General features: G+C 35.6%; 1 protein-coding gene across 8 annotated transcripts in view; it reads left to right on the forward strand.

The window, feature by feature from the left end:
• Window positions 1-14,013, forward strand: part of LOC143225333 (homeodomain-interacting protein kinase 2-like) — a 99,036-nt gene that overhangs the window by 8,060 nt on the left and 76,963 nt on the right. For 2 of the 8 annotated variants that reach the window (XM_076454537.1, XM_076454539.1), the window contains exons 2-4: window positions 3,993-4,072; window positions 9,326-9,384; window positions 9,723-9,842. The exons of 1 other annotated variant lie outside the window; for it this stretch is intronic. In XM_076454537.1, coding sequence (XP_076310652.1) covers window positions 9,744-9,842 — 99 coding nt within the window. In that variant the 5' untranslated portion in view covers window positions 3,993-4,072; window positions 9,326-9,384; window positions 9,723-9,743. Of the gene's footprint in view, window positions 1-3,992; window positions 4,073-9,325; window positions 9,385-9,722; window positions 9,843-13,639; window positions 13,901-14,013 lie in introns of those variants that run through there. 5 more of the 8 variants (XM_076454541.1, XM_076454542.1, XM_076454543.1 and 2 more) reach the window with 4 other exon arrangements.

The raw sequence follows: 14,013 nt of genomic DNA on the forward strand, positions 1-14,013 counted from the left end.
TTTAAGAGTCTCAGTCTCTCTAGTTTGATTTGAAATTGGAAAATGGCCATGACATTAAATAACTCGACACCAGGACTGGAAAGGCCAACTTCAGATGACCAACGTTGCTGTTTAAACTACCTGTTAGTCGTCCTAACGACTTGTTATTACAATTTTGCTGCATGCCTTTTAAAATTTTTATTACTTTACCTTTTGATTATGGCTGTAATGACACATAACCTGGAACCAGGATTGGAAAGGCAACTTCAGGTGACTGACGGTGGTTCTTGTACTTACCTGTTAGTCTTCCTGGCAGGTTATGATCATTACCATTATGTTACAGAAAGTCCTTTACAACTTCTCTTACTCTTCTTACTCTCTTAACATTGTAGACTAGGTGTCAACATTGGTTTTATGCTTTTTCTGTTTTTCAATGCTGTTTTGTTTTACCTTCATTTCCTTTTATGAATTTTACTACATTTACTTTATTTTTATCGGATATTTGGCACAGATAGCCAACCATAAAACACTAAATCAATCAATCTCCAGGTATACAAGCTGAACTACAGTTTCAATTATATAATCAAACTATCTGGTCTTCTTCATCTATCTTAAACAATCACTCTCAGATAAACCTGAAATATTCCATATTCTCTTCTCTTCCTTATGTACATCTTCACAAACATTAAATATGCTACTAAGATACATAAAAGTTTCCACACTCATAATAACTTGATTCTTATAATTTGTTTTCAACCTCACTGCCCTTGTTGCACCAGCATTCATAGCTAAACCAACCTACAGAGCTTCATGTACCAGGGTTCAAAAGTGTTATCTAATTCTTCATTACCACCATTTGTTACAAGGTTTTGTCATAACTCAGTCGTAATTAACAACAGATAGTTCTTGCATCTCTTCAAAATTTGTAACCAAAATCTTATTATTCTTGGTTTCAATATACAATAAAACATTGAGCCCAATACAAAAAGATCATTACTGAAATATTCCCAAGTATTTATGCTCCTGACTATTTCTGTATAATGAAAGTTAATGAATCTAAAATAGCAATGTTTCTAGTAATGTTCTCTGACCAGTTGATGAAGATTCATCTTCAAAAGTTCCTGAACACATATCTTCATGATTTGACTTTGAAATATTCCAGTCTTTAAGCCTGCAACTCAAATCACCCATACTGTCTCTTCAACAGATGAAATTTTAATCCTACTGCAGTTTCTCAGTTTTATCAATTTCATCTTGTGGTTTATAAAATTCTAACTGAAGCTTTCTACCCTTACATCCACCAATGTAATCCAAGTAGATCGAACTTGCTATTATATTTGGTATCATGAACTCTAATTATATTTAACTCATATTTCATGTATGAAGCCATTCATTTCCCTTCTTTCTAGTTGTACTCTATCCTTATTAAACAGTATGTAATTGTGTATTTAAAAAAAAAAGTCATCTTAATTGTTTGAACCGTAGTTTCAATTATTCTTTCAGTATCAAAATTCTCTGTTTCAAAATTTTCACCAAGTTTCTTGTTTTATTTCTTATACTTTTAGCATCATACTAATAACAATTAAGCATACCCTAAAATTATTTCTATACTTTGTTTCTGCACTAAATTTTTCTCTTGACCTCATTTTTTGTGTATTTTGTTTATTCTGACTTACGGCTGTCTTGTCTTATTTTAAAGCTGCCTTTACAACTGAATTAATGTCAAACTTGGGCCCATAGGTAGTTTGAAATTCAAGTAAAAGTGTTAAGAGAATTCGTACAGAATAATAACATAGTTGTGTGATGTCGCAGTAAACTCGCTAAAGGCCAACAATGTACTGGCTCATTCTGCTAGAGCATTATTACTTGGGAGTCCTCCGAAATATTTATAAACTATGAGGGGTCCACTATAGCCATTAAGGATTGTTTAGGACATCAGGGGTGTAGAGTGTAACTACAGAGTGAACGATAACATAGAAAGCCCCATCCATGATCGTCGCCTCCTTTGCATTCGCACCTGGTGTTATTATTCGCTACTACCTCTTCAGATCGGCGTGAAGTAAAATAATTAGTAATTGCAGGAATGAAACAATTATTCAACATTCCTTGCTTCGTTCAGAACATTTTGAAGTTAAGATTAATTGATGTGAACTTACCACCACAATAACAACGATATCAGTTGTGTTTTTGCCTCACTATTTGGATAATCATAAAAAAAAAAAAAAAATTGTTTCAAAGAATAATCTGACCATTCTGCATTTTGTCAAGATTTTAATTTTTACATCATGGATCTATACGGTTGGACTGTTATGAAAAACAACTGCAAAAAAACAAAACTATATCAGTGACATTGTCAGTTCAAAGGTCGTAGACTTGTGAATATAATTTAGAGGCAGCATTTTGACGTACAAAACAAATTTCAGAAACTTTTGGTGTGTATACGACTCGAACCTATGTTTGTATAAACATATAAATTGTAGAAAGTTTGGGTCTAGAGTTAGACCAGCACCTTGCACAACCTTCGATGATCAATCGCATCAATAACTTGATAATTTAAATCATGTTGGAACCATCACGATGGTAACTTAGGTATTATGTCTTACAAACATACTTTCTTGTTCTATTGTACAATTATTTAAATATTAAGATTCTTGTGAATTATTCTCCTTGTTAACAAGAACTGTCTCTAACCCTTGATTAAACCGGAGTAGCAGCTTCGTTGGTTAGCCCGTGGGATGTCTCGTCCCTCCATTAGCCTGCTTTTCCACTTGTCAAGGCACCGCAGTCAACGATTTTATCTAAATCAACAGCGAATCACATTTCTTTGGGCCGGTCATGGCAATGTTCTCACTTTCTAACATTCAGTCAGGTGGCTTGGGCACTCCTAAACTGAGGGTCGCGGGTTCGAATCTCCGTTACACCAAACATGCTCGCCCTTTCAGCCAGGGAGGGGGGCGTTATAATTTGATGGTCAGTTTTACTATTCGATAGTAATAGAGTAGTCCAAAAGTTGGCGGTGGGCAGTGATGACTAGCTGCCTTCCCTTAAGTCTTACACTGCTAAATTAGTGACGGCTAGTGCAGTTAGCCCTCCTGTAGCTTTACGCGAAATTCAAAAACAAACATTTATTAGTTTTCGGTCGCCTCTTTTTGAGTTTAAAATGACTACTGCGTTAATAGACTTGTTTTTCTTTCCTCAGGATTTTTTCCAAATCTTCTGAAACTCTTGGCCGTGTGCTGTAATTTTGCTTTCATGTTTTTTGTTTCTTCCATTTTTCTATAACGTTTTTGCTGCCTTGCCCCCTTCCCTCCCGATTTTTCGCTCCAGTTGTAATATTTCCAGACTATCCTGATGAAGATTGGCGGACCACTTTGTTTATTAAGGAATACAAACTTACCGAATTAAGATTTTATAAAGTAGCTGTATTTATTTCAGTGTTTATGGCTCTTGTAACAAGAAAAATACAACCTTATTTTTACATCAACTTATTACCAGATCTGTCTGCTTTCTTGGTATTTAAAACATTATATTGTATGGCTGCAGTAAAAAACTCGTTAACTTAATCGTTGTTGTCAAAACAACAAAAGAAATAAACAGAAGTTAAATAGAAGTATTTCATCATTTCCAGGAAGTTACTTATATTCAAGAATATACACACTACACGTGAAAATTTTGACGTTGAGAGGTTTTATTATTTGTGGTATTATGGAGAAATGTGTTTACTTACATGCGTGCCACGGGAGACTTTGTTAATAGTGTGGGGGGGGGGAGAAGGGGGCAAGTGTATGGAAGGACTGGCAAGCAGACGAGGCAAGAAAATTTTTTACTAAATAAATATTCAACCTGGGGTGGCGCGTTCCCCTTCTGCACCCTTGGTTAGGCGTCTGGGTTATCTGCATGTTTACAGAGTAGCATTTCAGAAAAGTCACTGCTGGTGTACATGTATACATATCGACGCGTTGCTTTGTGTTATTTAGTTGCTCTAACGTATTGTAATGTATTGTTGTTTTCAGTCTGGAGTTGACTATTGTTTGATATGTGATACGCATTCTAAGCCACAGGAGTCTTCAGACTTGAAAGATTCTTTACGTATGTAAGTAGCACTAAATATTTTTATAACCACCAGCCATGAGCTTTGTTAATAAGTTAATTCTGGTCTTTCTTGAGTACTAGGCAATAGTAATAATAGTTAATCTTGGTATGATTATTTACATGATTAATTGTATAAAATTAATCCAAACAACTTTAAATAAATTAATTATTACGTTCAATTTACAAATACATGTTGAATACGTAAATAGACCAACTAATCAATGGCTTGATTTTACAGATACACGTGTCTCACCATGTGGAGCAAATTGTGTAATAAGAGAAATGAAAATGTTGTCCACAGGTTGCGTACAGCTGGGTCATTTTTTTTTCTCGTGTGACCTATAAATCTACATGTAATCGTCACAACATAAATATATTTTTACTGAGAACGTGCTTGTTAGTCTGAACGTTTTGGTATTTGAAGAATTTATTAGGGCTCGTGATTTGGTGTTTATACGTCAGTGGAATGTACTCGTATATGTGTCATTACACAGAGAAGTAGACGAAAGTCTGATGGTATATATTTAAAATTGATCAATTTATCGCCATTTATGGTCGTTTGTTATTGGATAACACACGTGTATAAATATCAGGTGTGCCCTACTTGTTGGCGAAACCAGGACTATGATTCCGCAAGTTCGTGATTCCCGAGTTGTTTTGCAAAAATAATCTCCACACTTTGGAGGCGTGGCTTATCTATAAGAGTGACGTTCAAAATCCGTCTATTCTATCAGAAGAAAGAAGCTTAAATTGGCAATGGTTGAAATTTGTTAGATGTCTTCCTCTTGCTTTATCAGTTCAAAGTTAGGTACAGGTATGCACAGATAAATCTGCGCGAAATTCGAAACCAAATAATGTACTGGTACTGCTAATACTACTACTGCTACTATCTGTTTTAACATCCAGTTTGTAAATTAGGTGAATATTTTTGATTGATTTTCAAACAAAGCTTTCAGTACTCTTATTTCATTTTGAATTTCTATTAGTTTCTTGACGGGGGATGGGGGTAAAACCTATACCTCCATCAAAAATTCCACGCAAAACATGATAATGGCCGCACATGTTGCACAATACAATATCTGATTCCTCAGCTCTGTATAGCCATGTTTTTCGCGAGTTATGACCATAGAAATGGCTGGGCAAGGTTGTAAGGTAGCCAGTCACCTGCCTGAAATGCAGTAGATGTAATTGTAGTCATTGTGGAATTCCTGTTGAGTGAACAGGGGAGGTTTGCACATTTTTGTGATAGTATTTCACAGAGTGCACATAAAACACTGCATACACCACCGGTGTGGTTAAAAGGAGTACTGAAGCATGTCCAAGCGGTATTATCTTTGTTGTAGTGGTTCCTACTGAGAATCACAAACATGTATTAAGTATGTCGCCATCAGGAGCTAGTATGGTATATGAAGGATTAGATAGCAGTAGAAACTAGTAGCAGAGTACGTAAGTAGTGGTAATAGGAGTAGTAGTAATAACAGGGTTGCATCACTGGCACGGCACATGAGCAAGGATTGGTCTTGTATGTACCTGAAATTATTCAGAATATTATAATCAATTTGTATTTGACCAGTCGTGGTATGGTAACATGCACTTTACTAGTGTTTTGTCTAAGATAAACACAGTCAATCCTACTTCCAGCTGCATCTTTGTGGCTGAAAACTAATAAGAAGTGAGTTCGTTTATCAGAACAGTCTATTTCTAGGTTAGCCCTTTATTGGAGTGTTTTCTATTCTAATCTTAAAGCCGTAAGCCATGGCACTTCTTTGTACCCTACCCAGTACCTCCAAACTCGATATCATCGACTCAGTCTTAGTGTTAAAATAAAGTTTTCATAATATTCGTTTTCGACATTTCAATCAACCGTCTTAATTATGTGATAATAGAGTAGTTATAACTTTACACCTTGTAGAGTGTTTAAGTGAACGACCACTTGATAGCTCAGAAAAAAGGAGTGTCACTTCTTTTCAGTAATTTAGTTTTTGAATCAATTGACTGTCATAACTGCTGATGAAATAGCTACAATTAATCATGACGATTGTGAGATTGGAGTCTCAGTTGATCATGAGATCAGAGAGAGAGTTCATGTAGTGGTATATTCTTATCTGACTTTCATGTACAGCCAGATATATATTACCAATTCTTTTTCATCAGCTGAGTTCACATAACGCAGCGAACAGTCTTTTCACCAGTCTTCCACATGGAATTACTAGCTCTCAATAAGCTCATCCCTGTTTTATGCATGCCACGCAACCACTATATCTCTCAGTAACTCAGTGAAGTGAATTAACAGATTAGATACAGACCAGTTCAACCAGAACTGGGTTGTTTGCATGCTGCAGGTGCAAGACATATTCAAACCCAGTAGACAGGCTTGAAAATGTGTCATACAGATATCTCGCCGGAATGTTGATATAAAATGGATGCAGTATAATTGGTTTTTTGTAATCCAAAAGTGATTTGACCCCAGATTCTTATACTGATACAGAACCAACCACGCTTTCTTACAACCTTATTAAATATAAAGATCAAAGTAAATGCAACTTGTAGATCATAATATTATTCCTCATTGAGCCAGGTCTTTGTTGACTAGATATCCAAGGATCCATGATTTGCACCCCGTTACCACAAAATAAAAAAAAAACAAACTGTCAGATCTCACTGTCCGGTCTAATAACTCATAGACTTGCAGAGAGATTTTTTTTTTGTTTGTTTGTTTTGGAATTTCGCACAAAGCTACTCGAGGGCTATCTGTGCTAGCCGTCCCTAATTTAGCAGTGTAAGACTAGAGGGAAGGCAGCTAGTCATCACCACCCACCGCCAACTCTTGGGCTACTCTTTTACCAACGAATAGTGGGATTGACCGTCACATTATACACCCCCACGGCTGGGAGGGCGAGCATGTTTAGCGCGACGCGGGCGCGAACTCGCGACCCTCGGATTACGAGTCGCACGCCTTACGCGCTAGGCCATGCCGGGCCTGCAGAGAGAGGGTGGTGTCGATTAGCTGCCTCCCGTCTAATCTGTCATCTCAAAATTACGAAATGTACGAAAGTCAACATCAAACAGACAATGACTCCTATGTTTCAGTGACTTAGCTTTATCAACTTGAGTCTGATTACTTGTTTTTTGGGTAATGTGTTAAATGAACTTCTTCGACATGACGTTTAAAGCTGTAGCCATTTCGTATTTTGGGAACATCTGTTTTATATCAAGTTGGTTTTTTTTATGGTTTATGATTTCTTAATTCAGAGTTGTCTAATATTTGCTGCAACATGGCATGCTTAGTTATTAGATATTTACAGCTTCTTTATAATAGTGTAATCAAACGCTTCACAATTTTAATAGAAACAATACTTTCTGTATAAGACATTTATTTCAGTGTGTTTATTTATCTTCTTTCAATGAGGTAGTGTTTATTACATAGGATGTCAACGTTGGCGAGTGGTCGTTCTTCAAGTTAATTGCGACACCTGTTTAAATGACATAATATTAATAGCGTAGAGGCTAGGGCACTCGACTCGCAGTGGTGGTGTTATAATGTGACGTTTAATTCCATTATTCGTCGGTAAATAGTAACCCAAGAGTTGGTGGTGAGTGATGTAGACTAGCTTCCTTCTCTCTAATTTTAACACTTCAAAATCAGAGACAGCTAGAGCTGATAGCTCTCTATTAGATTTACCTGAAATTCAAAATAAGTGTTTTTTTGGTTTTTTTTATTGTATTTCGGCCGAAAGTGTCGTTAGTAGCGAGAGCTAACTATTCCGAAGAAACTATACATTCTAATCAACTGTGAGTAGTCTAGTTTGAACATTATATTGAATTAGCCATGCTAATTACTGGGTATTTATTTTGAGCTTTAATTTATGTATGTAGTTTGCATTTACCAGAAGTTAAGGTATTTTCTGTAGAGCAATAAGTTGTAAACTGTAGTCTATAAAGATAGTTATATCCGTTTTAGGCTTAATACGTTGTGTACACAAACATTTGTCAGTAACACGAAATATCGAGATACGTATACAACACATGACATAGTGAAGTGGCAAAAACTTCGTTAGTGTGTTCGTTTTACAAAATAAATTTATAAGGTGAACAATATACTGGTGTATTATTAGTGTTTTTTTGTTTTTTTTTATATTTATAAATTCAGCAGTAAAGATCCATCAAACAGACATTGTATTTATAGTAGCAACAACAAATATAAAGTCGTTGGACATAATGTATGGATGTATATTTTATAGCATAAAACATTTTCTCACAATACTTGTTTCAGTTTTCAACACTAAACGCGATATTCTGTCGTTATTGTTTTTCAAGCACGTGACGTTAGTTATATTGGTAAACTGGTTTATATGAATTTGTAGTTATAGCTGAATTTGTTTTTGTTTTGTTTCCTGATCGTTTTACTTAAACCTGCTAGTGGATTATTGGACAAGTTATTCTGTTGAGTTTCTTGCTATTGATTCAATAAATATGAATATATATAAATATGTGGTCACAAATGAGGGTTGCACTAATGCAGTGCAGTAAATACAGATAAGATTATAACTATTCCACTGATTTTTACCATGGTTTTTATAATTGAATGTATGGATAAATGATTTAACGGGATTTTAAATTAATGGAGTATATTACTTCTAAATATTTTAAAAATGTACTGCTATATGAAAATAAAGATTTGTTCTAATTTTTCTTTAGTGATAGTCTAAAAAGCCATAACTTACATAACCGACAAACGTTTTAAATCTGTGAAAAATTTCTCCAGGCAAATATTTTAACTGTTAAAAAATTACTGCAAACAATGTGGCTTGTTGCGATAATGTTTTCTCTAAGGCCATATCTGTTGTGACAGACATTTTTTTACTGTAGTAAAGTAATTAACTTTATTTCTAGATGGCAGCACTTGTACAAAATGCTTGTTCAGTTAAGTGAATTTGTGTAGTATTGTAGTTCAAAAAAGTTGTTGAAAATTTATCTGTGACGTATTTAGAATTCTAATACGCTCTAGTTTTGTGAACAAAACTATGTTGGTGTCAGTGACATGTGCAAATATACGTAAAGAAAAAATGAATGTACGATGCATTTATTATAAGGAAAATACACAATTTATATATTTTATAGATAAAGCAAGAACGAATCTAAACTTGTTTATTTAAGACATGGGTGAAATGGGCCGCGTAAAAGATGTTTATTCACCTAGGTTTCTCATTATTAAGAATTATGACGAACCTCTGAAACTTGTTTCTTTACACAGGTTGTGCCGTGGTGGTATCGCTAGATCCATCAACCTATGTGGCTCGAAGCGGATCTGAGGTAGATGTTCTTTTCATGTTTTAATTATTACTCTACATACAGTTAGATTATGATATCTTACTTCTTAACTTCATCGTGCTTAGAACGGTTCAAACTCACCGTCTGTTAATTCTTAGATTTTAACCTCACCAGACTTAGACAGTTATAATTTGGAAGTTCCTAACTTCCAGGTTATAACCTCGTCTGACTTAGAATGGTCTCAACCTAGATGATTAATATTCTTGTTGTGATTCTAAACAAATATCTACCCTTAATATTTCATCCTCGTATATTATGAGTTAATAAAAATGTAAGCTGTTAGTTTCCCCTAATCTAATGACTTTCTACCTTCCTTCTAGTGTACTAGGCCACTCAGTTGTATGTTTGATTTCTTACAACGCTACATGTCGAGTTTAGATACCTGTGGTGTGCACAGCACAGATAGCCCATTGTGTTGCCTTGCTCCAAACAATAAACAAGTTAGTCTCTAAATTTAGTTAATCACGGCTATGCCCAGATATAGCTTACATAGGTTTTCGCTAAATTCCTGTAAAAAAAAAAGAGTAAAGAAAGGCTTTTTTCTTGAATAGGTGAAAATTTTATAACCTACGTCACACGTGTATGTTTTATAAACGTTGAAATTGTTACTGAGAGTACTACCTAACGAGAAATCATTAACATCAGTATAAAATGTGTAAATTAACCATTAGGTATTCCGACCCTGCGTAGGATGGTATGTATGTTAAAATTAATTTAAGGACACGTTACTAGCAACCAGTTGTTGGCTGATAGATGAACACCACTATAACAAGTCGTGTGACAGTACTGCAGGAATGCTTTGTTGATAAGTAATTGTGGTCAGCTATTTGATGTAGGTCTTTACTGTACATGCGCTTGCGCATGCGCTCTTCTCTTTAGTTAGGCTGGCTTTCCTGTGCTCTTAAGTTAAGGTATGTATATTGTGGAAAACCTTATGTATTCGTAAAATAGGACAAAATTCCAGGTTTTTTATTAGGCTTACATATTTCTTGAGAATGGCAAACAAGTTTTTGGTAAAGAAACACAAAAAACATTATAATTAATCAAAACAAATTAAAATATTTTTACAGTTTTATTATATCGTCTGTAAACTTAGGATATTTTAGAGAAAGTAACAGTTTTAAGTGAAACAATTACTGGAAGAAAGAGACTGCGATAACAAAACAAGAGGTATGTATTTTCTTAGCCCTGATTTACCAGCATGCTCAGATAAGTTCCGTTTGGTGCAGGGTTGAAAAAAAATAGTCATTTATAACATTGCATATATACTTATGCATATATATTTATTTGTATTTCAAAGCATACTTGTATTTATGTATGTGTGTACATATAAATATGAATACAAACCTAGCACGCATACATATCTATTAAGAAGTTTTATGACAGCTCACTTTTAAAAGGGTATATAGAATATAAGATTCGCTTTATGCTTGCATGCGTAATCGCATGGCTGTTTTTCATATCAAAAGTGGGGGGAGTTCTTCAGGGTGTTACTGTACGAAACACCGTCATTTACCCTACTAATCTGAAGGGTTGGGACGGCACGGCCGCATTCAGAGTGGTAAAACCAAACCTGTCCAGCTGAAACAAGCAAGCATGTTTGTCACTCGAGTTTCGATTCTCAAAGCACCAGGGCTCGAGTTTTAATCCGTGCCATACCACAAAATGTTTCCCGAACTGTAACTTGTATGTGTGCGTTAGAAGAGTGACAGTCAGTCTCTCAGCTTGATTTATCTATATTCAGTGGTTAACAATTAGCGCCGATAAGGTACAAATACCACCTGCATTCGTTCCCTACATCTAGTGTGAAGGCGCACGTAGCCTAGTTGCTTTGTGCCATAAAACGCCAAACAACCAGTTTAGTGTGAAAACGTTTTGAGTTTTCTATATTATCTCTTATTAAAGTCGTGGGTGGTGATGTCAGAGATGCGGCTTCTTTTCACAGAACACGTTTCAAAGTTCTCGGCTCTTGAGCCCGAAATTCTCTACCAGTACGTCTAGTGGGCTTCCATTTCTTGAAGCCCTTTAACTGGTTATATTGGAATTTAATAGGCTTATGTAACCAAACTGCACCTAACAATACAAGTATACTACTTCAGGTTCTTTATTCATTTAAACCCCGTGTATCGTGGAAGTTCAGTGGCAAAGATGTACCATGAGCTATCTATCTCTGATGTGCCTACCACAAATATTGAAACTTGGTTTTTAGAGTTGTAAGCCCACAGACGTACATCTAACTCCAGGGAGAGGTGGAAACAGGACCGTTAGTAATTGAGTGGTAACCTATAGCAACTCAGTAGTATTGTGACGTATATAAAAGTTGAGTTGTGATACTTGCTTGAACTTTGAACTATGTGCCAGAAAGTAGCTAGGAGGTAGAAAAACCTCTAGTAACTGGTATGTGAACTAACAGTCATTTAGAAATGTATTCAAAACGTTGCGGGAAACTAGCGTGTTGTGTATTTGTTAGGGCACGTATTTACTTGGCTATTTTTGTTATCCCACTAGTTTCTCACAGTTATTTAACGTAGTGATTCACAACCCTGATACGCTTAGTTAAGGGTCGCCGTGTGGGCCAGGACTAACTGTGATTGTCCTAAACTAACTGGTTGGTAAATACTATGGTTGTGAAGGTTGTTCGTTCATAGACGTCAACCATTATTTTTTACTTCCCACCTTCTCTATAGCTTTTTTTTTTTTATAGCGTAGCTCCGTTTGTTAGATTTGTTCTTTGTCATAAGCCAATTGTAAGGAATCGACATTGTCGTACAACTTTATTAAATTTAGTATTTGACACCCCTTCCATACCCTGTGGCTCAGCGGCACGTATGAGAGCTCACACCGCTAAAAAAATGGGTTTCGTTACCCATTGTTAGCTTTGTGTTTAACAAGATGTCGTACATGTTGAAGGGAAGGTTTTATCGAGAAAGGATCTGGCGATTTTATAACAATTAAGAATATTAGTTATTAATTTATCAAAAATAAAGTATTTTTACTATATTCGTCTTATTCTTTATACATATTATAATAAGACAGTTTGTGGGATTGTTTTACATTTCATAATTATTAGTATTGGAAGTGCCTGAAAAAAAATCGCCTTAAAAATAAAATATAACTGTAGTCTCCAGAAGTGAGAGAATAGTATAACATTTCTGTCTTCTAAACACTAACATAACAATGAACACTTCTAAAACCCCTCCGTTTCAGTAACTCTTAGCTAAGCCTAAAAACTAGGTTTCGGTACTTAAACACGTTTAACTCTTAATTTTCCTTTCTAAACCTATTAAAAGAAAGGAAAATCACAGACTGTGTTCAAACGTACCTTCTCCTCCCAGAGGTACAACACTAGAAACCGGGTTTCGATACTTCTGGTGGGCAGGACACAGATAATCCATTGTGTAGTTTTGTGCTTAATTTCAAACAGTCAGTCAGTGTCGAACATCTAAACTCTCTCTGTAATCCGAGATGACGAGAAAACCCACTTGTAGAGAAAAATATATGTAAAAATGGCTAGTACGGGTTGATATATATATATATATATTTTTTTTTAATGTAGAGGAGCGAAACGAGATCGAAATGTTGCTCGCTCCTCTACATAAAAAATTTATCAACCCATACCAGCCGTTTTTTCATATATTTTTCTCTCTGTAGTGACAAAACGATGTGTTTACTTAATTCACTTGTTTTTAGCCAATCAAGACTTACAAACCTCAATATAAAATTAAATAATTTAGGGTTAGGTGTTATATTTTCGTGATATTAGTAACGCTTATAAGGGCGGTTAGTAGCTCACAGACTAATGTTTTAAACGCAGTATACATACTGTTCTTCATCAGTAATTATTTTACACTCATCGTCACTTACTTTGCGATTTTTGAAGTTTAGATGTAACGTATTTATGTGGTAAATGTAAACTGTCTGGCTGAATAATTTGAAACGGGTTCTGCACTTCTGAGTTTTAGACATACGCCTTTATATTACTGCGCTCGCTGTTATGAAATATTCCGTTGGTTTGTTGCTTCCGCGGCTATAATTTGTAAAAGAAAATTTTCTACTTTACTTGCGTTGGCAAAGTGATGCCTATTATAGTTGAATGTCTGGAAGTGAATGGAAACAAAGTGGGTGACGTTGAATTTAGGTCTAGCTTTCTGTGAATAATTCAATAATAGGTTTTCCCGTGATTCACTTGGTAACATAATAGCTGCACTGTTCTCCCCAGGCTAAACTCTGACGGGGGTATTTAGACTGGCTCATTCAGTGGATGTTGCAGACGCCCACTGTGTGGTTGTAACGTCTCCCTCCTCTAGGGGGTCGACCATGTATTTAGTGTAGTCGCTGTAAAGCTGGTATAACGTTCAGTTTTCAGTGGTTCAGCTCTGACAGACAACGACTAAGGACCGTCGCGTTGCTTGACGGATAATGAAAGAAGTATATGATAATCCTGTTCGGTGTACGTTTTGATCTGGTCTGGTTACATCAGCGACATAAACCTTCGGAGGTGAGAACCCATTCTATGTTCGGTTTGATTATGTTTGTATGGCGCGTGCATGTGTACGGTTAACAAATGTGGTTCAAAGAATCTCACGTGTGATATCTGACTTTGCTCATGTT

This window comes from Tachypleus tridentatus, chromosome 9, assembly GCF_004210375.1.
Source record: "Tachypleus tridentatus isolate NWPU-2018 chromosome 9, ASM421037v1, whole genome shotgun sequence".
In the NCBI taxonomy this organism is placed as follows: Eukaryota; Metazoa; Arthropoda; class Merostomata; order Xiphosura; family Limulidae; genus Tachypleus; species Tachypleus tridentatus.